At 43.2% G+C, this 21870-nt stretch overlaps 1 protein-coding gene across 1 annotated transcript in view; it reads right to left on the bottom strand.

Moving 5' to 3' along the window:
• ltbp1 (latent transforming growth factor beta binding protein 1) overlaps positions 1-21318 on the bottom strand; it is a 128935-nt gene extending 107617 nt beyond the window's left edge. Inside the window, exons 1-3 of the mRNA XM_070434909.1 lie at positions 20568-21318; positions 19657-19727; positions 12268-12568 (exon numbers count right to left, since the gene is read on the bottom strand). Coding sequence (XP_070291010.1) covers positions 12268-12568; positions 19657-19727; positions 20568-20914 — 719 coding nt within the window. The 5' untranslated portion in view covers positions 20915-21318. The remainder of the gene's footprint in view (positions 1-12267; positions 12569-19656; positions 19728-20567) is intronic.
• Positions 21319-21870: the final 552 nt, after the last annotated feature.

Here is a 21870-nt window from a genome sequence, read left to right as displayed (position 1 = left end):
TTGACGAACATATCAAGACTGTTTCAAGGACAGCTTTTTTCCATCTACGTAACATTGCAAAATCAGACATTTTCTGTCCAAAAATGATACAGAAAAATTAATCCATGCATTTGTTACTTCTAGGTTAGACTACTGCAATGCTCTACTTTCCGGCTACCCGGATAAAGCACTAATAAACTTCAGTTAGTGCTAAATACGGCTGCTAGAATCCTGACTAGAACCAAGAAATTTGATCATATTACATATTAACTATTATGTAACCTATAAAGCGTTACATGGGCTTGCTCCTACCTATCTTTCCGAGTTGGTCCTGCCGTACATACCTACACGTACGCTACGGTCACAAGACGCAGGCCTCCTAATTGTCCCTAGAATTTCTAAGCAAACAGCTGGAGGCAGGGCTTTCTCCTATAGATCTCAATTTTATGGAATGGTCTGCCTACCCATGTGAGAGACGCAGACTCGGTCTCAACCTTTAAGTCTTTACTGAAGACTTATCTCTTCAGTAGGTCATATGATTGAGTGTAGTCTGGCCCAGGAGTGTGAGGTGAACGGAAAGGCTCTGGAGCAACGAAGCGCCCTTGCTGTCTCTGCCTGGCCGGTCCCCTCTCTCCACTGGGATTCTCTACCTCTAACCCTATTACAGGGGCTGAGCCACTGGCTTACTGGTCTCTTTCATGCCGTCCTAGGAGGCGTGCGTCACTTGAGTGGGTTGAGTTACTGACGTGATCTTCCTGTCTGGGTTGGCGCCCCCCCCTTGATTTGTGCTGTGGTGAGATCTTTGTGGGCTATACTCGGCCTTGTCTCAGGATTGTAAGTTGGTGGTTTGAAGATATCCCTCTAGTGGTGCGGGGGCTGTGCTTTGGCAAAGTGGTGGGGTTATATCCTTCCTGTTTGGCCCTGTCCGGGGGTATCATCGGATGGGGCCACAGTGTCTCCTGACCCTCCTGTCTCAGCCTCTTAGTATTTATGCTGCAGTAGTTTGTGTCGGGGGGCTAGGGTCAGTTGGTTAAATCTGGAGTACTTCTCCTGTCTTATCCAGTGTCCTGTGTGAATTTAAGTATGCTCTCTCTAATTCTCTCCTTCTCTCTTTCTTTCTCTCTCTCGGAGGACCTGAGCCTAGGACCATACGTCAGGACTACGCGGCATGATGACTCCTTGCTGTCCCCAGTCCACCTGGCCTTGCTGCTGTTCCAGTTTCAACTGTTCTGCCTGCGGTTATGGAACCCCTACCTGTCCCAGACCTGCTGTTTTCACTCTTAATGATCGGCTATGAAAAGCCAACTGACGTTTATTCCTGATTATTATTTGACCATGCTTGTCATTTATGAACATTTTGAACATCTTGGCTCTCTCTAATTCTTCCTCTCTCTTTCTTTCTCTCTCTCGGAGGACCTGAGCCTAGGACCATACGTCAGGACTACCGGGCATGATGACTCCTTGCTGTCCCCAGTCCACCTGGCCTTGCTGCTGTTCCAGTTTCAACTGTTCTGCCTGCGGTTATGGAACCCCTACCTGTCCCAGACCTGCTGTTTTCAACTCTTAATGATCGGCTTGAAAAGCAACTGACATTTATTCCTGATTATTATTTGACCATGCTTGTCATTTATGAACATTTTGAACATCTTGGCCATGTTCTGTTATAATCTCCACCCGGCACAGCCAGAAGAGGACTGGCCACCCCTCATAGCCTGGTTCCTCTCTAGGTTTCTTCCTAGGTTTTGGCCTTTCTAGGGAGTTTTTCCTAGCCACCGTGCTTCTACACCTGCATTGCTTGCTGTTTGGGGTTTTAGGCTGGGTTTCTGTACAGCACTTCGAGATATTAGCTGATGTACGAAGGGCTATATAAAATAAACTTGATTGATTGACTAACCCCATTTACCTGTAGTGTCATGATGCCTGATCACATGTGTAGTAGACCTGCACCTAATTGCTAGGCTTTAACACAAAACATTTATAAAAAATCTTTGGCTTCATGTAGTTATTTGCTTTTGTTTCCTTTGCACTTGGCTTCTAAGTACATCATCTATGAACTCTGGTCTCCTGCAGTTATTCCGTTCCTGACCTGTGTGCTCCCCCACCTGTAGCCTTGTTAAACCCACCGTAGGCACCTTAGTCATTGTGCATGTCAGCAGYCACAGCATTCAGTGGTGGATCCTTTGTCAAATTCAATAAGGCATATATTTACTCACTTACCAGTATTCAACTTGGTGTTTATGTAATGTAGATTTCATTGGTTTCTGATGGCCTGCCTTTTTCCAGTTCCTCTCAGCGCTGCAGGTGAAGACTATCTGCACACTACGACCATCTCAGTGAACTGCTAAATCTTATCATCTATTGGTAGTTGAAGACTGACTAGAGGGCCCTCATTCAGCTGGCTTCAAAGCAAGCTTCTATGACACTTGGTGGGGACATGTGAGCTGACACACCAGGTAGACACCACATGTACCACAATACTATAAACTGTGCATTCATAAAGTATTCACACCCCTTGACCTTYTCCACATTTACTTGTGTTACAGCCTGAATTTAAAATGGATTAAATTGAGATGTTTTGTCACTTGCCTACACACAATACCCCATAATATCAAAGTGGAATTACATTTTTTGAAATTTTAACAAATGAATAAAAAAATGAAAAGCTGAAATGTCTTGAGTGAATAAGTATTCAACCCGTTTGTTATGGCAAGCCTAAATAAGTTCAGGAGTAAAAATGTGCCTAACAAGTCACATAAATTGCATGGACTCACTCTGTGGGCAATAATAGTGTTTAACATGTTTTTTTCATGACTACCTCTTCTCTGTACCCCACACATACAATTATCTGTAAGGTCCCTCAGTCGAGCAGTGAATTTCAAACACAGATTCAACCACAAAGACCAGGGAGGTTTTCTAATGCCTCGCAAAGGGCGGCATATATTGGTAGATTGGTAAAAAGAAAAAAGCAGAAATGTAATATCCCGTTGAGTTATTAATTACACTTTGGATGGTGTATCAATACACCCAGTCACTACAAAGACACAGGCGTCCTTCCTAACTCAGTTGTCGGAGGGGAAGGAAACTGCTCAGGGATTTCACCATGAGGCCAATTGTGACTTTAAAAGTGTAATGGCTGTGATAGGAAAAATTGAGGATGGATCTACAATATTGTAGTTACTCCACAATACAAACCTAACTAACAGATTGAAAAGAAGGAAGCCTGTACAGAATAAAAATATTCCAAAACATGCATCCTGTTTGCAACAAGGCACTAAAGTAATACTTCAAAAAATGTGGCAAAGCAATTCACTTTTTGTCCTGAATACAAATTGTTATATGTGGGGCATATCCAATACAACACATTACTGATTACCACTCTCCATATTTTCAAGCATAGGGGTGGCTGTGTCATGTAATAGGTATGCTTGTATTCATTAAGGATTGGGGAGTTTTTCCGGATAAAAAAGAAATGGAATGGAGCTTAGCACAGGCAAAATCCTAGAGGAAAACGTGGTTCAGTCTGCTTTCCACCAGACACTGGGAGATTAATTCACCTTTCAGCAGGACAATAACCTAAAACACAGGGCCAAATCTACACTGGAGTTGCTTTCCAAGAGGACAGTGAATGTTCCTGAGTGGCTGAGTTCTAGTTTTGAATTAAATCTACTTAAAAATCTATGGCAAGACCTGAAAATGGTTGTTTAGCAATGATCAACCATCAATTGGACAAAGTTTGATGAATTTTGAAAATAATAATTGACAAATGTTACAAAATCCAGGTGTGGAAAGCTCTTAGAGAGTTACCCAGAAAGACTCACAGCTGTAATTGCTGCCAAAGGTGTTTCTACAAAGTATTGACTTAGGGGTGTGAATACTTACAGTATATACATGAGATATTTCTGTATTTCATTTTCAATAAATTTGTCAATCTCAACAACATTATGTGGTATGGGTAGATGAGTTAGAAAAAAATATTTAATACATTTTTGAATTTAGACTGTGACACAAAATGTGGAATAAGTCAAGTGATATCGAATACTTTCTGAAGGCACTGTATGACAAGGTCTTTATGATTTGCTCTTGTAGAGTAAACTCAGTGAACCATATCACCACTATAGGTCACTGTGCAAAATATGGAAGCTATACATCAATGGGCTTTACAACTGGCAAAGTACTGGGCCTCTGACTTGTTCAGGTGAAATAATCATTTTATTATCTATATTCTAAAGCTGTAGATATACAGCTTTGTAGTAGTTTCATAACCATCTMTCCTCTAGAGCAATGAAGTGGGCAACAGCATACACATGGAGAAGGAAGGACTGTTCAGAAGTCTGAATTTCCTGGAGGGAGAGAATGTGAAAATAGACGCCATTGTCACCGACAGACACCCTTCGATCCAGAAATACCTGCAAGAGGAACATTCCTATGACTCTTGGCATACAGCAAAAGGTGTGTACATGAAAGGAATTGTAATTTGAAAGTGAACATCATCAAGTAACAATAGCCTGCTAACAGGTGACATTAGGTAGGACACTGTTAATTTAATGTTCAGGGATGATTAGGTCAGGGCATCGAAAGAAGTTTAGAACACATTCTCTAAACTGAAGCAGCAGCACCCCCAGTGAGGTAGCCCTCCTGCCTATCCCTATCTGTCCCCCGATGTAGTGGCAACTGCAGTCTGTTGAGTTGCTATTGAGCTTTAAGTGGCACTTCAGTCTTCCCTTCACCTCATTTAACACCTGATTTACCTAACATCTCAATAGGTGGTCCAAGTCATTATATAACGCAAGTGAGGGGGGTGGCCCTCCTCTTTTGTTCTCTGTTGCTCCTCTTTGTCCCTCAAGCAAGGGGGAGGGAAGTTGCCACAGATTCCCATCAGACTAACTCCTTGAAGTTTGCAGTTGTGTCAACAAAAACAAAACAAAAATGTTGCAAAAAAWATATTTTTTACCCTTTAGTGTATGTACTTTACTGCTTATACTTGGGATATCGCTTTTCAACAGTAAAAGTAAAAAAAATCATTGGAGGATGTCTTTCAGTTTGCATAATGACAGCTTCCCAGAGAGTAAGATAAGGACACCACCATGTCAACCGGTGACTCGTGTTGGCAAACAGAGGTACAACCAATCACGGTCAGTCAAGACAGGTGAACCGTAAACTCTCAAATTGATTAARWCAAATCAAATATTATTGGTCGCATACACATATTTAGCAGATGTTACTGCGGGTGTAGCAAAATGCTTGTGTTCCTAGCCCCAACAGTGTGGTAATATGTAACAATACACACACATCTAAAAGTAAAAGAATGGAATTAAGAAATATATACATATTAGGATGAGCAATGTCGGAGTCCGGAGTGAGTGTGAGTATGTATGTATGTATATATATATACACCATATAAATATGGTGGGATGTATAGACATTATGGACAGTATGTGAATAGAATATGTCGTTTTTACTATACGTATCTGTAGAATACGTAGGATAGAATAGTATACATACAGCAATCGTGGAATAGGATGGTATTGACTAGAATACAGTATATACATATGAAATGAGTAAAACAGTAAGTTAACATTATTGCCATTGTTACCAGTGTTCCATTATTAAAGTGACCAGATTAGGACGGTTCAACAATGACGGTCCGTACACCTCTGGTGGAGTCATTTTTGACTGGATTGTTTTTAAGTGATTTTGTTCCAGCCAAAGCGTGCGTCAGAGGGCTGCTGCAGTTTAAAAATAAAATGACTGAGAGTCCCCATCCCTCTGGGCTCAGTGCCAGCAGGTAAAAAGTGGGCTACAGTGAAATGTCTCACTGTGAGGTCTGAATTTAACGCCTCATTAAATACCACAATAAAGGGACTGCAACATCGCTCAGCAGCCCCAGACACACAGGGGGAATTATTCATTGTAGCAGTCAAATTCAAAAATGGGGTTTGGAGCATAGACGCAATAGACGGCATAGGCGGCTATCCAAATAGCTTTTCTACTGACTCAAGTTTTTTTCCTTCGGTGAGACTTTGAGGTTGCATGCATTGTGACCTCTAGCCAGCATGGGCCTCACATCGCTTTGCGTTGAAGTGTGGTGAAAATAGGCAGTAAATCTATTTGAGCCGGCTCTTCTGGCAAGTGTGGAGGTAAAAATACAAGTAAATCTGAATAGATCTATGTATACTCTGTTTGGCCAGCTGCTAGCTTAGGAAATGACTGGCAATTCCCGTCTAATATTTAAACTCCAAATGGGATATGATTGCCCAAGGGCTGGTTAGAGGCATATTTCACATCATTTATCTTTCCAAATAGGTCAGTAATATACAGTGGGCCCTTCTACTGAGTGTGTATTTGCCAGAGCTTGCCTGCAGTCACATGGGGCATGTGCTCTGAATTCTGATCATGCAGTAAGACTTTATTAAAGATAAGCAGTTTATCGCAGGGATGGAAACGTACTCAGAGATAGCAGAGAGATTGTTCAAATGAATCTAGAGGATTATCCGGTGTTAACAATGCACAAAATAATGACTCATGATAATTTCTCTCTTTACAAACAGATCAATTCAATGATAAATGAAAGTAACCTGCAACTGCGTAAGTCATCTGAAATAGCTTTTAAATTGTCAATGGCTCCACACAAACTGAGAAAATACCCAGAAAGCACTTTATATCATGAAAAGTGGATATCTGAGGGAGCAATGACTTCTTTAAAATTCTTTGAAATGGGGGAATGCAAATAAAAATGCATTTCGGTCTAGATTTAAATCGACTATAAAATCCCCTAATAATCTCTTACGTCAATCTTGACCACCGAAACCTGGCAGGGCACAAGCAGCTAATCTGCATTTGAAATTGAGGGGAAATTAAATGAGAGGCTATTTTCATCTTTACAAGGCATGACTGATACATTTCAAAGGCCAGAGAGAAGGCCTGGCCTCTCCAAGAATAATCATTGTTTAAGGAACTCCAGGAGAGATTACCAGGCTTCCAACAATCATGCACTGGGAAATCTAGGAGGGAACAATCTGTCACATGGTCAGTCTCTTTCCTCTTAAAGTAGGAAGCCATGGCTAGGGAGAAGGAGAAAGCACTCCACTACCGCAACCCAATGGCTGACTATGAGAGGGCGATTTCACATGGAACTGGGAATGCATACCACTGGGACTGGAGGGGGAATCCCATGGTTGTGACTAGATGGAGTACAGCTATGGGCGGAAGTGAATTWTCGTAACAGGTTAGGAGAGAATTTTAGCTAACCCTAACCTAATTTTCCTAACCTGCTACGAAAAAGACACTTTCGGTCGAAGCTGTGTACCACCTAGTCAAAACCGAGTCCCACCCATGATAATAAAAAAATGAAACCAGGCCAAAGTTCACCCTGCCTAAGAGGGTGAACTTTGAGGGTGAATATTTATACTGGTAGTCTAATGAGAGCCAGGACATGTATGAGGAAGCCCAGTCCTCTAGGATGGGCCAGGTCACAGGGAGAGCAGGTTTCTGTTGATGTTCCGTCCAGGAGCTCAGTGGAGGATTCATGTGGGGTTGAAGGTTGAAAGTAAAGGGCAATGCTCTTCCTGTCTGATTGACAGTCCATGTGCTGGGACCCCAGGCCTCACCGGGCCCTAGCCAGGCCACAGTGCGTGGGAACAGAGAGAGGGCCGCAGGGTGAGGTGAGAGACAGGAGGAACAGTCACTCTGCACACAGCTCATATCATAGCCCATCCACAGGCCCTCTGGCACAGTATAAATAAACAGAATGTGATAGCCTTGTAAATAGCCTCCTCTTTCCAGCATCGCTTCTTAAATAGCCATCCTGTTTTCGTATGTGAATACGTGTGCATGTCTGTGTATGAGAGTGACAGAGAAAGTATGTTTGATGTGTATGTGTTAGTGCCTTGTGAATGTGTGTGTATGTGAGTGAATACTATGTACAGTAAATGTGTATGTGAGTGCGTGTGCGCGTCAGTGGTGAAAATACTTCAACTCCTACCACTCTCATCACTCCCCATTCCTAGAATAGAAGGGGGTATCTCTTTACCTCCTCCCCAACGACGAGAGGTGAGAGGTCAGGGTTGGGCTGGTCTCTCCCTTGCCCAGCTCTGCTGACTCTAAATACTCGCCGACTCACAGCAAAGCTACCTTCTTAAGAGGCTCCCTCTCAGGAGGCTCTGACCAGCCACAAAGGTATGAGTGTGGTCCTCCAACCACAACACTGAAACAGAAGCCCTCTGTTGTAGTAAGAGTGCCCCACAGTAGACTATTCTTCCCAGCCACTGCAATTCCACCATCAGCAGCAGAGGTAGAGAGAAAAAGAATGGACAGATGTGTTCTCTGACACTATAGCCTGCTGCTTGGAAGACAGAAACCAGCTGGTCACGTGCTTACATTAGAAGCTCTGGGGTGGAGATGGGTCTGAGAAGAATGGGGGCAGATTTCCAATAACACAGTATAGCAATTTAAACCGGTCTTCTCTCATGGGCATAGCTAACATTTCAGTGACACAGGAGCCTCATCCACTCTTTGTTGCTCTTCTCATCTCTTTGACTTAATCTACGAGGCTAGCTCTATTCTGAACAGGTGGCTGTAGACATCAAAGGGCTTTAATAGTCAGACCAAACAAACACAGGTAGTACAAGGATGGTTTACAAAACAGGGACAAAAGGAAGAGGATTATCACATGGGCTGTGTGAGGTCAATGGGAGGTCAATGCTTTGTTGTGACTGGAGCAGACACAACAAACACTAATAATATGTTTGGGGTTATTTGGGTAAGGGGGCTTTACAATTTGTAGCAAGGAACAGTCCAATCAGAATCTGGCTTCAGGCTGAGATTTAAAGGATTTCTACCATGGACGGCATGCATGAAATGTTGTTACTCTGTCAAATAAATACAATGGTGTCTACTGCAGCTAAGCTTTAAATATGCCAGCAAGAAAGAGCTGAAAAGTCAGGGTAGACGAAGAGAGGGAAAGGGAGAAGTTATAAACATAAGATCTTATTCCAGTCTCAACAAAATATCTGGCAAGACTGGGTGTGCTGGCAACGGCTGTGTAATTAAATATTTTTAAAAAACGATTTCTTTTCACTGTATCCAAGGAATGGTTACAAGAGCCTGGTAGTCTGAAATATCAGAGTGAAGATCTTGCTTATTTCTATATAAACAGATCATTGACAGGGGGTGAACCTGTGCAGTCTCGGCCTTCAGCACTCAAATTCTCTGGCCACACTAACACACTCCACCACCGGCCCCTGCTACCATTCCAAGTCCTCCCCACGAGAACCGGCACACTCCGCTCTACCGTAATGAACCCAGTGAACTTCAACAGAGTGTGCTCATAGTCTATCTGACTGTGTCAGATGAGAGAGAGAGCAAAAGAAAGAGAGAGGGCGAAGGAGAGAGAGAGAGACAGAAAAGGATATCCACATGTGTCAGTGCTCTGTTGCGGTTAGTTGATTCTCTGATTCCTTGATTGACTCAATAACAAGACCCAGCACCTTGTACACTTGGAATTTGGAGCTCATCCCATTTGATTCATTTGGCTCCAGTGGGATTCTACTCAACTGCTGCTTGGATACAGTTTCCATTTTTCCATTCTGACAATGAAAAACCAGAGAGAGGAGAAATAGCCAACTTCCTGGGTGTAACTAGGAACATATTGGCACCACAAGGAAATTCCTGCGTTACACATACATTGTAAAAAGGACCTGGAAACATCAACACACTCACAGCAAGTCTGTGGCTCAYACTGCAAGAGAGCGAGAGGAAGAGAGGGAGGAGGAAGAGTGTGCCATCTGTCCAAACCTCTCCCTCTGAGTCAGTCAGTCTCCCCACAGGTGCTGAGGTCATTCATTCCTCATCCACCCAGTCCTCACCCCAACCCCTCCAACAGATCAATACAAGCGTTGCCTCTGAGTAACAGGGGGGGAATTTGTGTAAGGGTTAGTGTATGACCACTAGGAAATGATTAATAATGGCAGATATGATTACACGACTTGACTCATGTTTGAAATGGGGAATGTTACTTAAAGCTGGTGTGGGCGGATGACACATGGCTCTGCAGGGGTTTTCTCTGAGAAGGGGGGGGGGCAGAGGAGAAAAAGACACACAGTGAGAAAGTCATTACTTGACCCACTCCAACATAGGGCATGTCATTCTCACACAGACTATCCAGCACTTGACATGCTTTCCGAGGCCTGTCAAAGGGTTAGGTAACTGAGAACCACAGGGGCAGGAGTTCAAACAGAGCACACTCCATGGACACACCATACAGTACCACTGAATAACAGTGTTGACCATAGAGGTCCCATTAGAGTAGCAGATATATACATGTAGAGCCTAAATGCCATCACAGTTTACAGTATGAATATCAGCGAATATCCTTAAACCTTCCTGTTCTACTGTAATGTGGGCATGAATAGGATACAGTGTCACGTTTACTTATTAAAACCAGCGGCTTTAGGAATAAAGGAGTCTATAGAGCCATCTGTGCTGCCCATCTTTGCTTCACTCTTCTCGTTTTGTCTTATTACTTCCCCTGAGTGAATGAAGTAAAAACGGCATGTCATTTCCCTCTGACTGCACAGAAGGTCTTGGCCCCTCAGGCATGACCAGTAGTGTTCCTCAAAGTTCTCCTGTCTGGAATGGACCAGGTTCTCTACTCCTGCAGCCGCTGGCAACACACAAGCATGAACACCACGCATATATACACACACACAATTTTCTGAGCTCTAAATCTCGTCTTCTCCCTGTAAACCATCAACTCCAGTACTACCAGAGCCCAGTCCAGACCTCTTCAACCCCACTTAGATAAATGATGGGGCGAGACGCTTCACAGCACAGCAGGTTCTTATACTTAGCCTAATTGACTGAACCAACAACCGCATGATACTACACACCCTAAGTGCCATAGATATCTCTTGCAATCCGCCAACCAATGCGGACACGCCAGACACAAACAAAACAGTGGTACAAAGATCCTATATTAGCCATAGCATAGGGGTTACATCACTGTGGGGATCTGACCAATGAAATCCATTCAGTAAAAGAGCCCCATTCCACTGTCCTGACGACCCTCTCTTTGATGGGATCAGAAGGCATGTGTCATCTGTAGACAGGGTCAGAGGCTTCACTGAAACCAGCCATTGGTCCAGTCGTCCATTTATCACACAGGACACTCTCTCTCGGTTGAAATAAAAATACAGAGTATTATCTGAAATCTCTTGAAACTGCACCGAAATTTGACACATTTAGTAGAAATACATTTTTTAATGGTATAAAATTAAGCCTTTATTACTCTTTCCCTGCATAGCTAACTGATCTGATTATGAATGATTGACCTTGAGATGATTTTTTTCTTCAACATATCAGATGACATGTTCCTTCTCTCTAATGAGTGATGGGGGAATAGCTCTCTGTGAGAAATAAGCCCCAGTGGAAATTGAGAGCAGCTTTTGAGCACACAGATCTGGGAGCAATTACACCGCCTGAGAAACGCATAAAACCTCAGACGTTTTACAGCGAACGCACGTAGAACACAGCACATAAAATGGATTCATTAACATTTTAAATATCATTCATCAATATCAGAACTAAACAACCAGTGCCAACATTTCTTGGACCCGATGTGAGGAAATTTTGGAGATTTCTATCAACACATTGCCCCACATTCGAGTGAAAACAGAGATTGACTCAAAGTCTGCATTCACTCTGATTACTCTTGACAAGACGAGGGCCTTGCGCCACGTCCAATGTGATTGCACATTTTCCAACAGTCTACTGTAGTGACAGGCAAAACAAACCAACAGCAGCAGGAGTTAGCACCGTTTCAAATACAGTATATTAAAATGGTCTAAGTGATTCAACCCATCACACTAATGGATGGTGATAACGAAACTATATTTAGTTGATAAACAACAATAACGCAATCAAACCAGTAGCAGGAAGTCCAGTCTTAAGAGCGCTGTGAAAACTCTCACAGAGAAAAAGTTGTTTTCACATGACCCTATTTGCTATGGAGAATGGGCTGAGGCCTCGCTGTCCTCTCTGACACCGTGTGGGGCACCAGCAGAGTGCCTGTATGATTATTTACAGATGAGCCCTCCGACCAACTCAAGCTTTGTTTTACAGTATGCACCACTTCGACTCCACTACTAATAAACTGTGAGGAGCGTGAAACAAAAACAGATTGGAAGAGAGTGATGGCTTAACCAAACCATTTCAAGCATTCTCATATATACAATAAATGGACACCAGTGGGGGTTGTCAACCACATGCTGCAGCTGAAGAGAGAATACTCACTGCTGGGGCCGGACAAGGTGAGGGGACTGCTTGACGGTCAGGGTCATCTGAGCCATGTTGCTGACAGGGACTGGGGCATAACCCTGCTGGGGGATGGGCACCTGCTGGGGAATGGGCCTCTGGGGCACTATGCTACGGCCATTGGTGTGTCCATTGGTGTGGCCGTTCCCTGGCTGCGCTGGGATGGAGGAGGTGGGCATGGTCCTCTGTTCACATGCCTTGCCATTGAAGCCCGGCTTGCAGACACAGAGCTGGGGCCTCAGACACATTCCTCCATTCTGGCACTGGGGCAGGCAGTTGGCTGCAGCACAAAACATAGGGGGAAAAGAGAAAGACAGAGAGAGTAAGACGACAATGTGTACCTTTTCACCTAATAACACTCCAGAAGCAGACATATCCCATGTTAAATGCCACCTTTATGACGTTGTCTCAGGGAGCACTTTGGCAGCTACACTGTATGTAAAAAACATTAGGAACACCTTCCTAATATTGACTTGCAACCTCTTTTGCCCTCAGAATAGTCTCAATTCGTCAGGGCATGGACCATACACAGTGTCGAAAGTGTTCCACAGGGATGCTGGCCCATGTTGACTCCAATACGTCCCACARTTGTAACAAGTTGGCTGGATATCCATTGGGTGGTGGACCATCCTTAATACACACAGGAAACTGTTGAGCGTGAAAAACTCAGCAGCGTTGCAGTTCTTTACACACTCAAACCGGTGTGCCTGGTACCTACTACCATACCCCACTCAAAGGCACTTAAATATTTTGTCTTGCCCATTCACCCTCTGAATGGCACACATACACAATCCATGTCTCAAGGCTTAAAAATCCTTATCTAACCTGTCTCCTCCCCTTCATCTACACTGATAAAGTGACATCAATAAGGGATCATAGCTTCCACCTGGTCAGTCTATGTCATGGAAAGAGCTAATGTTTTGTACACTCAGTGTATTTTCAGACATTTATTGAGGAAACTCAGAGGGATTCATTTAGGTGACATAGAGTCATTACTCAAACCAGAAGTAATGTACAAATTAGGAAAAAAGTATCATGAATTAATGCATTACCAAACATGTTTTTTTCCTGGTTAACAAATACAGTACTGAGCATTCATAATAAGCTTTCTGTCCTGCATAAAAAAGGGACAGGAATAAAAAACAGACAGAATCTGAATGCCTAACAATCATAGTCAGAGAAAAGTGTTCCCATGCCTTTCTCTCTGTCATTATTAGCAGCCAATGTAAATACCAACTCCATGGTTCCCCACACAGTGAATATATCCCCACCCATCCCAAAGCTGAGAGTTTGGTGGTGCTTTACTCAAGCAGAGGCCCTGCAATCAATGACTGGAGTCCCTGGTGCAATGACATGCGGTGGTTTGGGGCATCAGAGAGAGGGTGGGTCTTTGGGTGGGTGGGTGGGTCTGTCTGTCTGTCTGTCTGTCTGTCTGTCTGTCTGTCTGTCTGTCTGTCTGTCTGTCTGTCTGTCTGTCTGTCTGTCTGTCTGTCTGTCTGTGTGTCTGTGTGTCTGTGTGTCTGTGTGTGTATGTATTTGGGGTTTTCTTTGAATTAGATACAGGATACTTGCAGGTCACCTGTAATTACATTGGGCTCTTTTCTCTAAAAGGCACAGGACTGGGGAGGACATTTTTCAATTACAAAGCATTTTTCAACCACACACACACACACTTGCTTTCAGCTGAACCAAAATTCCAGTGGGCTACACGTGTGTGAAGTGTGAGAGGAAAAGGCTAAGTGAGGGGTCTCTCTCTCCCCGGCCCCACAGGGTCCCTGAGGGGGGTGTTCCTCCACCACACTCCTCATTAGCTCCTTTTGATTTGTGAAAGTGATCAATGAGAGTGAGAGCAAACTACAAGTCATGCACCACCCAAGGGCTTGAAAAAAAAAATCCCTCTCTCTCGATGGGCATCTACAACTGGTTCACCACTGGTTCTCCCCCCCACTGAGCTAGTCAGAGACATGAGACCTAATGAACGCATGCTGTGCAACAAGCATCAGGGGGCGATTACATCAAAGATGACATCACTCCTGCTGAGTTACGTTTTGGTTTCTACATAGCCCACACTATCATTTTCCATTCTGGGGCGCCTTTTTTTGCTTTCATTTCCGAGTAAGGTAAATTGTTTTCTTTTTTCACCGATGTACCTTTGCGGGACCTGAGTAAGGCTGCCATCTGTTTGTGAATAGGGCACGGTATAAGTGATGCCGACTTAAGTGTTAGCTGGGGAGGGGAAATAAATCATTCAAAGTGACATTACACTTTGATGAAACTACAACTCGGCTGACTCATAGGGAGCGTTGCTGGAGTCTGCAAAGGTCACGGAATACAAACATGTATGTGTCTGTGTTTGGGGGGGGGGGATACTCCCTCTCTCAGGAAATAATGTTCTAGTGCAGGTGTTAGGGGATGTACCATTAGTTGAATAACCAGCCATCCTACAGCCTGTCCACACCAATCCCAACAGCCTCACTGATTCCCAAGGCAGCGGATGACCCAAGGTTTTTATTACCTGATTCTTTCCTCACACACACAGTTCAATTGGGTCTGAAATAGTGTTGCAGTTGTGTGAATACTGTTTGACAAGAAAGAAAATATGACTTTTTGCCTGATGTCTTTTTCCTCACTCATGCTTCTTTCTACTCAATATAAACGGTGTCTGTCTGCCCACCTCCTGTACAATATGTAGGACAGAGACAGAGCCCCTACATTGCTGACTCAAGCAGTCTGGGCCTCAATGGCCATTTCTATCAATTAGAGCTAATCATTGTGTTTATCGCTGGAGTTAACACAAGACCACATTTAATTCTGTTGCTGTCCATTGAATAAGCAGCAGCATTGTAAACTTCCAGCCAAGTGTCAGACAATGAAGAGCCAAGTCGATTAAGACATTCCTGTTGCCATGGTACTGTGCCCATACTTGGTCCTCACCCCACTTAACTGCTGCTCCAGATCCAGGGCGTCTGGATGGGCACTGTACAATGACAGCAGCCACAGACGTTCCCCTCAATCAGCAGACTAATCATAAATCACCAGGTGCTGGGTTGAGATGAACACTGCTCTATTTCCTCCATCTCTCTCGTCACACATTTCCATTGTCTAAGAATGGACTGATTTCCCTGATTTATTATGCTCTTCTTCCCCCTCCCCCCTCTTTTTCATTGCCTCCCTTTAGCTCTCTGGATTGGCAAAAGAAACGTCCTAGTCGTGCTCGCCTGGTGTTGGCAGGCGGCTGCGATCGCAGAGAAATGTATGGTATGCATGCGTAGAGAGGAGACCCAGAGACTAAACACATACCTGACGGCCCTGAGTAACCAAAGAAATCCACAAAGGAAACGTCAAGTAATCAGGAAAATAAAGCYTGGTTATGAGGTCTGCAAAGGGGAGTCCCGGTAATGCAACAGAGACAAAGACACAAAGTAGCAGTATTCAGATGGAGAATATATTCCATCAAGTTGTTCTGAGAACATTAAATATCAGATATAATGGTGGGATTACCTGGATTACAGGAGCGTTTTAAATATTCATTTTACAGTAAAGTCTTCAGCTTTTCCTTGTTCATTTTCAAAAGAGTTTCTCTGCCTCTTCCAACTGGCTCTAGTTCTATTTCTCCTATAGATTGGACTAGCCCTGTGAGTGCTACAGCATCTTTAAATTACACTCAACTAAGGATGAGGAGCAAGAGCACAAAAACACCTTTGTTAGTCCATCCCATCCACATCACTACAGTATCTGGCTGCATCATTTGCTTTCAACATCCCGCGCTGTATTTTAGGGACACGCAAGGCAAAGCATGAGAGAACTTAAAGTCCSATTGCAGTAAAAAWRWWWTTTTTTTTACATCATATTGTACAACAGCGGATTAAATTAACACTGTAAAAGTGTGAATTTTATGTTTTATTTCCTGATAGTTGCTGGTTGAAAATACAATCTGCACAGGAACTTCTAATCAACAGGCWGCATGGGCGGAAGTTTTGGATTTGGATGGTGACATCACCATGCGGTAAATTGGTTGATAGACCAATAACAAAAAGTGTTCCAAACCTCTCTGCCAATAACAGTTCGTTTTCAGTTTTCCCTCCCCACTAAGACCACTCCCAGACAGTCCTAGCAAAATTATTGCTCGAGGAAAAAAACGTGTTGCTAAAAAGCTACTTTTGCCCATTTTTATGGAAATCTGTTAGTAAGGTAACAATTTATATAAAAACGGCTGCATTGGGCATTTAAATATATAAAATGGTTGAACCTGTCACACTCTTAACTTTGGGGGAGTTTCAAGTAGCCTCTTCTTGAGCGATCCTTCATGAAAAATGAAGACTGCTCCTCAGCTGTGCCGTGCAGCTACGCAGAAGTGAAATATTTTCATGTTCTGTTTTGTCTGGCCCGGTCTGCTTACTTTTGGGTTGCACTCAGGTAAGGGAGAAATGGTCTGGGCAGCTTTTCAAAGCGTTCGATTACCATGCGGCTCCACATTGTACATAGCCCCGCCAGACTCCAGTGGAAGCGCAGGGATTGAGCCTGATGGAGATGCTGATGCCTGAACCACAAAGGGATCTGGAAGACCATCTAACGCAGGTCTCTCTCAGACAACAAAAAAGTCTAACAATCTTTATCTTTCATTTCCACACCTGTCTTTTTATTCTCTTGAATTGAACTTGCGGCAATATGGTTATGAGGGCATATTGTGTGCTGTTGCGGACAGCTGTAATTTTAAAGAGGAACACTACAGTTCTGCAGTTAGTGTAGGTAGAAAAGGTACAGGAAATGACTGCTCCCGAGTGTTAATACACAGCTCAGAGTTGGTAAGAGCTGGCAATGCCAAGGTCGTGTATTGAATACCCACAGGGATCACATATGAATGCACTCACTGTACTGTCAGTCACTTTGTATAAAAGTGAATGTTAAGTGGCATTTGTTATTATATCAAAGGCCTATTAATACTACAAGCTATTTTCTGTTGCGGATAGTCTTGAATCTAGCAGAAAAAAATAGAGTGCTATTCCGCTCTGCAATTCAATAATCACATATCGTTAGACTACCTTCTTTGCGTCAGGAATAGACTGAATACATCCTTGGGATGTTTGCTCATCATCTCTATTAGATTACAGTCCATTAAGAGGACAGAGAGGTGTTTGTAACATCTGCATCACATGCTTGAAACTGTCTGGATGCCATTAAGACAAACAAATAAATAAACAATCTCATCTAAGGTGCAAAACATATATAACATATTATCAACATTAGTGTCATGGTTACAGCATGATGTCATGTAATAAAGAATGGCAATAACAGCTTCCTGATTAAACACGCTTGGTCGATTTGCTTGGTATTAAATAGGCCAGGTTTTCAGCTCTCTGTGTCATTGTTTAAGGAACGTTTTAAAATGAGCTACACTCACTCTTAAATGCACATACATTCTTGAGTACGTATTGTGGGTGGCTTGGCATGAAAAATATCATGGATTAAATATCCTAGTGGTAATGTATGGTAAGATTTTTACAGCTTCTACTAGCTACCTGCAAAATTAAAAACTGGGCTTGCCTTGGTGGGAGGTTGTTGGCGTGACTGCCAACCTGAAAGAGCACTTTATGCAGCATGCTAGCAGGCCACGTGTAAGGCGTTGCCAGAACAAACAAAATTAATATCTATTAAGGAACCCTTTTGTTAGCATTTTCGACGAGGATAGTGGGTGGAGGGGCTGGGGTGTCCTGGAAATCAAACCCCATTAAACATTTAGGGGGTGGATTTACAACCTAGTCTACCTTCAGTGACAAGGTAGGTAGAGAAAAGAGCTGATCCTGAAAAACTAATTGAGCAAAAGCTATAGAGAGCGATCCATAAAAGATATGCCTGACTATAGCCCAGGAGTGAGTTATTATAATATTTTTCCATGTAGGAAAAAACAAGCACAATGAAAATAAGGAAGAAAAGCCAAGCATATGCATTGGTCAGTTACACTAATTCATCAATCATAGTTGCATTATTCATCATATTTATTAGGGTTGTCTAAAGCAATTCATTGCTATAGATGAATGGAACTTCTCCTCACAGTGCTTCCCTGGTGCTATACTACTGTAAATATGAATATCACGGCCAGTGAAAAATCCTAGAACTGAGCGGTGAACACCAGATGACCTGAGGATAAGCTGGGAAAATAAGAACATAAAGCCATTTTCCCAGAAAGAGCAACTGTACAGTAAAATATATCTAGTGGCACAAAGATCTCCGTAGATTTGTAATAAAGCAGTCGTTGAAAGTCCCTGTAACATTTCATCTTACTCCATCCTGTCCACCCCGATTCCAGCATCTGGCTACAGTAGGGCATTCTGGACTCTGATCCTGACATCAAAAGGACCAATTAAAGCCATGGGTACTGTAGGAATGTCCACTATTGGTTCACTTCCAGAGACCTTGCACAGCGTTTCCCGTTCCCATGTAAACAGTAGCATTCCCCCACGGTGGATTGCATGCCTGCACCCACTCCCCCACCCAACCTCTGCTGCCTCAGACCATGCCAAGGAGACCATGCCAGTCTACTAAGTGGAGCGCAGTCTTAAGTGGGAGCAGACCAGAGTAGTGCAGGCACGCTGGGCCTATAAAACATATGAATCAGGGGTCCTAGACTAAAACGTAAGCCCTGGTTTCCCCAGGAGGTCCACCAGACTCGGCGCGGAGAGACCGTCTGTCTCTTATATAACCAGCTGGCAAAGCCTCACGGTGGAATAGGAAAGAGATCCAGATGATGGGGCCGAGCCAAGAGGTATAAAACACTCCAAACCTGTTTCTCTTTCGGGCCGACCCTGTGCGCCTACTCCTATGCAATAACAGTGTTCTCATGACTCTGCAACACGGGCCCTAACACACTGACAGTCCTGTCATTGTTCCCAGGTGGGCAGAGTCACTGTCAGCAATGCCAGTTATTTATAGAGAGTAGCATAGAAAGGTGCTGTTCTCCAATCTGTCACTGCTAATCATCTAAAGGCACCTTCAAAACATGTATGTATGTATGTATGTATGTATGTATGTATGTATGTATGTATGTATGTATGTATGTATGTATGTATGTATGTATGTATGTATGTATGTATGCTTGGGTGAGTTTCCAAGTAGAGTAGTGGACGTAAGTATACTGGATGGATTATATATATATTCAGTATGATGCTGGTATTCTGGCACAGATCTGCCTGATGAACAACGGGAGTAAAGACGATTGTGTACATTTTCCAAAGGAAGAAGTTATGAGGTGCCATGTACAATATACAGTGAATCCAAGACTGTCATCAAGAATTTGGAAGAACATTTTGAACCACTGCAACTTTTTGGCCCGCCTGCGGCAGCGGCTCGGCTGTGGTAGTGGATACTCACGCTTGGTGCACCGCTGCGATCCAGAGGCCTTACTCCATCCGTGACAGCACTGCCCTCCACAGACATTCACCCTGCAACAACACCCAGAGACAGAGATCGAGCATTGTCACACACACAAGACAAACTCATTTTGTCTAAAACTCACCTGCTGGTTGGCCTAGTGACCCACCTGTGCCGCCCAGCCTGAGATGAACCAGTAAAACTGGGCCAGATCTGTTTTTAGGGGTTTCCTTTTATTGGAGGTGAAGCTGGGAGTCCCTAGCCTGGTGCTGAGACTGTGGGAATGTCCCCACTAATCATACATCTGAGAGTGCTGCGACTTGGGGCCCTGCAAATTCTGGTCTTGCTCCTGAATACAACAGGATCTGGGCCATTTCGCTTGACTACTTAGTTTCCTTTGAGCATATTTTATTATTTAAGAACAGTACTTTAAATTAGCTGTTTTTCTTTCTGTCTCTTTTGAGTGGATGTTAATACATTTCCTTATTTCGTATCAGCTTGAAAGTGGTAAAAAAACAAAGTTCAGAAGTGATACATCAAACTTGAAATGAATTAGGTTAAATGTCTCAAACAAGGAGCCTACATTATTGCACGTGTTTTGATTTGTCAGAAATATCAAAAAGCTACCAGAAACAAATGCACTGTATCATTTAAGATGGTCTTGCAGACTATTTATTTAACAACCATCATACTGTATGTTTATGTGAATTATTATAGTGAATACATTGGCCAGACTAAAAGCGAGTTCCTTTACCAGGTGCATGACTACAGTAGTAGTACGTTGACCCAACATAGGCAATACATCTGTATACCAGACCAGCTTGATATCCAAGAGCATAAGTAGCCTATAGACAGACAGATGAACTCTTCTGTAACAGGAACTATTTTCAGACACCCACTGGTTAACTTACCCTGAAATTTTCATTTGGTGACTTTGGTGAACGTTGTGGCTGGTCTGCCGAATGACTTGCTGAGTAAACTGTGTATCCTGGCGAAGCGGGATCGGGTTCGCTTGGTTACCCATCCTACGGGTTCGGACCTGGCTACCATAACTGGCCGTGAGCTCCACATTGTAGGCATGGGGCTGTCCAGTGGCGCTGGAGCGCGAAGAAATGGAACTCACATGTACTCTGTCCGTCCCGCTCGGACCTGGCTGCAACACGTAGTATCTCCTAAAGCCACTCTGATCCGTGGACACAAATGCTGGTGACATGAATAAACCTATAGAAAACAAGAGGTCCCATCTGATCCAAGCCATATCCAGTCAGTATCCGCGTAAAGACAGAATACTTTCTGAAAACTTTATAACAAATTCCTTGAAGGTCGGATGTTTCTTCTGCGCAGTCTGAATCTGGAAAATAAAAASTCCTCTGACTTTAACGCAAGTAAAACAGTTCTATATCCCTGAACATATTCGTCTATGCTTCGCCTTGCAATCCGAATTTAAAAACGATAACTAAAAACGTAGGCTTAACTTTAAAAAGTGAAAAATAAAATAGTAAATAATAAATGTAAAAATGTGATCATGGATCTAAAACACTCCTTTATCCCTGTGCAGGGTAGGGGGGAGCTGGACAGCAGATGTTACGGCTGCTATGGCTATGTCTGTGCAATATTTTACCCTGCAGATGAGATTGAAAACTCTTTAAAAAGTTTCACTGTGTAAAGGAGTTAGTGTCAGAACTGAACAGCCAATCTCCAGCAGACATGACGTCAGGAGTGGGACGTTTATTGGAACACACTTGTGGGGCTGAACCCTAAAAAAAAAAGTTTGGAGTGCGTAGGGCTCCTAGCATAGACTGTAAAAGATTCCTAGTCCCCAAAGATCTAAAGGAAATCCATTCCTCAAGACGCATGTACTTTCTACTTGCTGTCGGCAAGAGCGCGCTCCCCAAAGTGACAGGCATAACCCAGGTTGTACAGCAAGTTAATGAGTGATAAGAGTATAGCAACATGCTTCTAATAATGTCCATTTATAAAATAACACACCCAATAAGCCAAGTGTAATGTGTACAACTAATTCATGTAACAGTTCTTAATTCATATTTATAAATAACATACATATATATATGTATGTAGGCTATATGCTGTCATAGTCCTCCATCTTATTGTTACTTCTGACCCATAAAGTCCTGCATAAATCATAAAGGAACTACCATGCGTCATAAACTATAGCCAAATATTTATAAAGCCATGTGTGCACCATTATTCATC

Source organism: Salvelinus sp. IW2-2015, linkage group LG25 (assembly GCF_002910315.2).
Source record: "Salvelinus sp. IW2-2015 linkage group LG25, ASM291031v2, whole genome shotgun sequence".
NCBI classification, from domain to species: domain Eukaryota; kingdom Metazoa; phylum Chordata; class Actinopteri; order Salmoniformes; family Salmonidae; genus Salvelinus; species Salvelinus sp. IW2-2015.
Note: the sequence above shows the minus strand (reverse complement) of the source record. Positions and strands in the feature narration are given on the sequence as shown.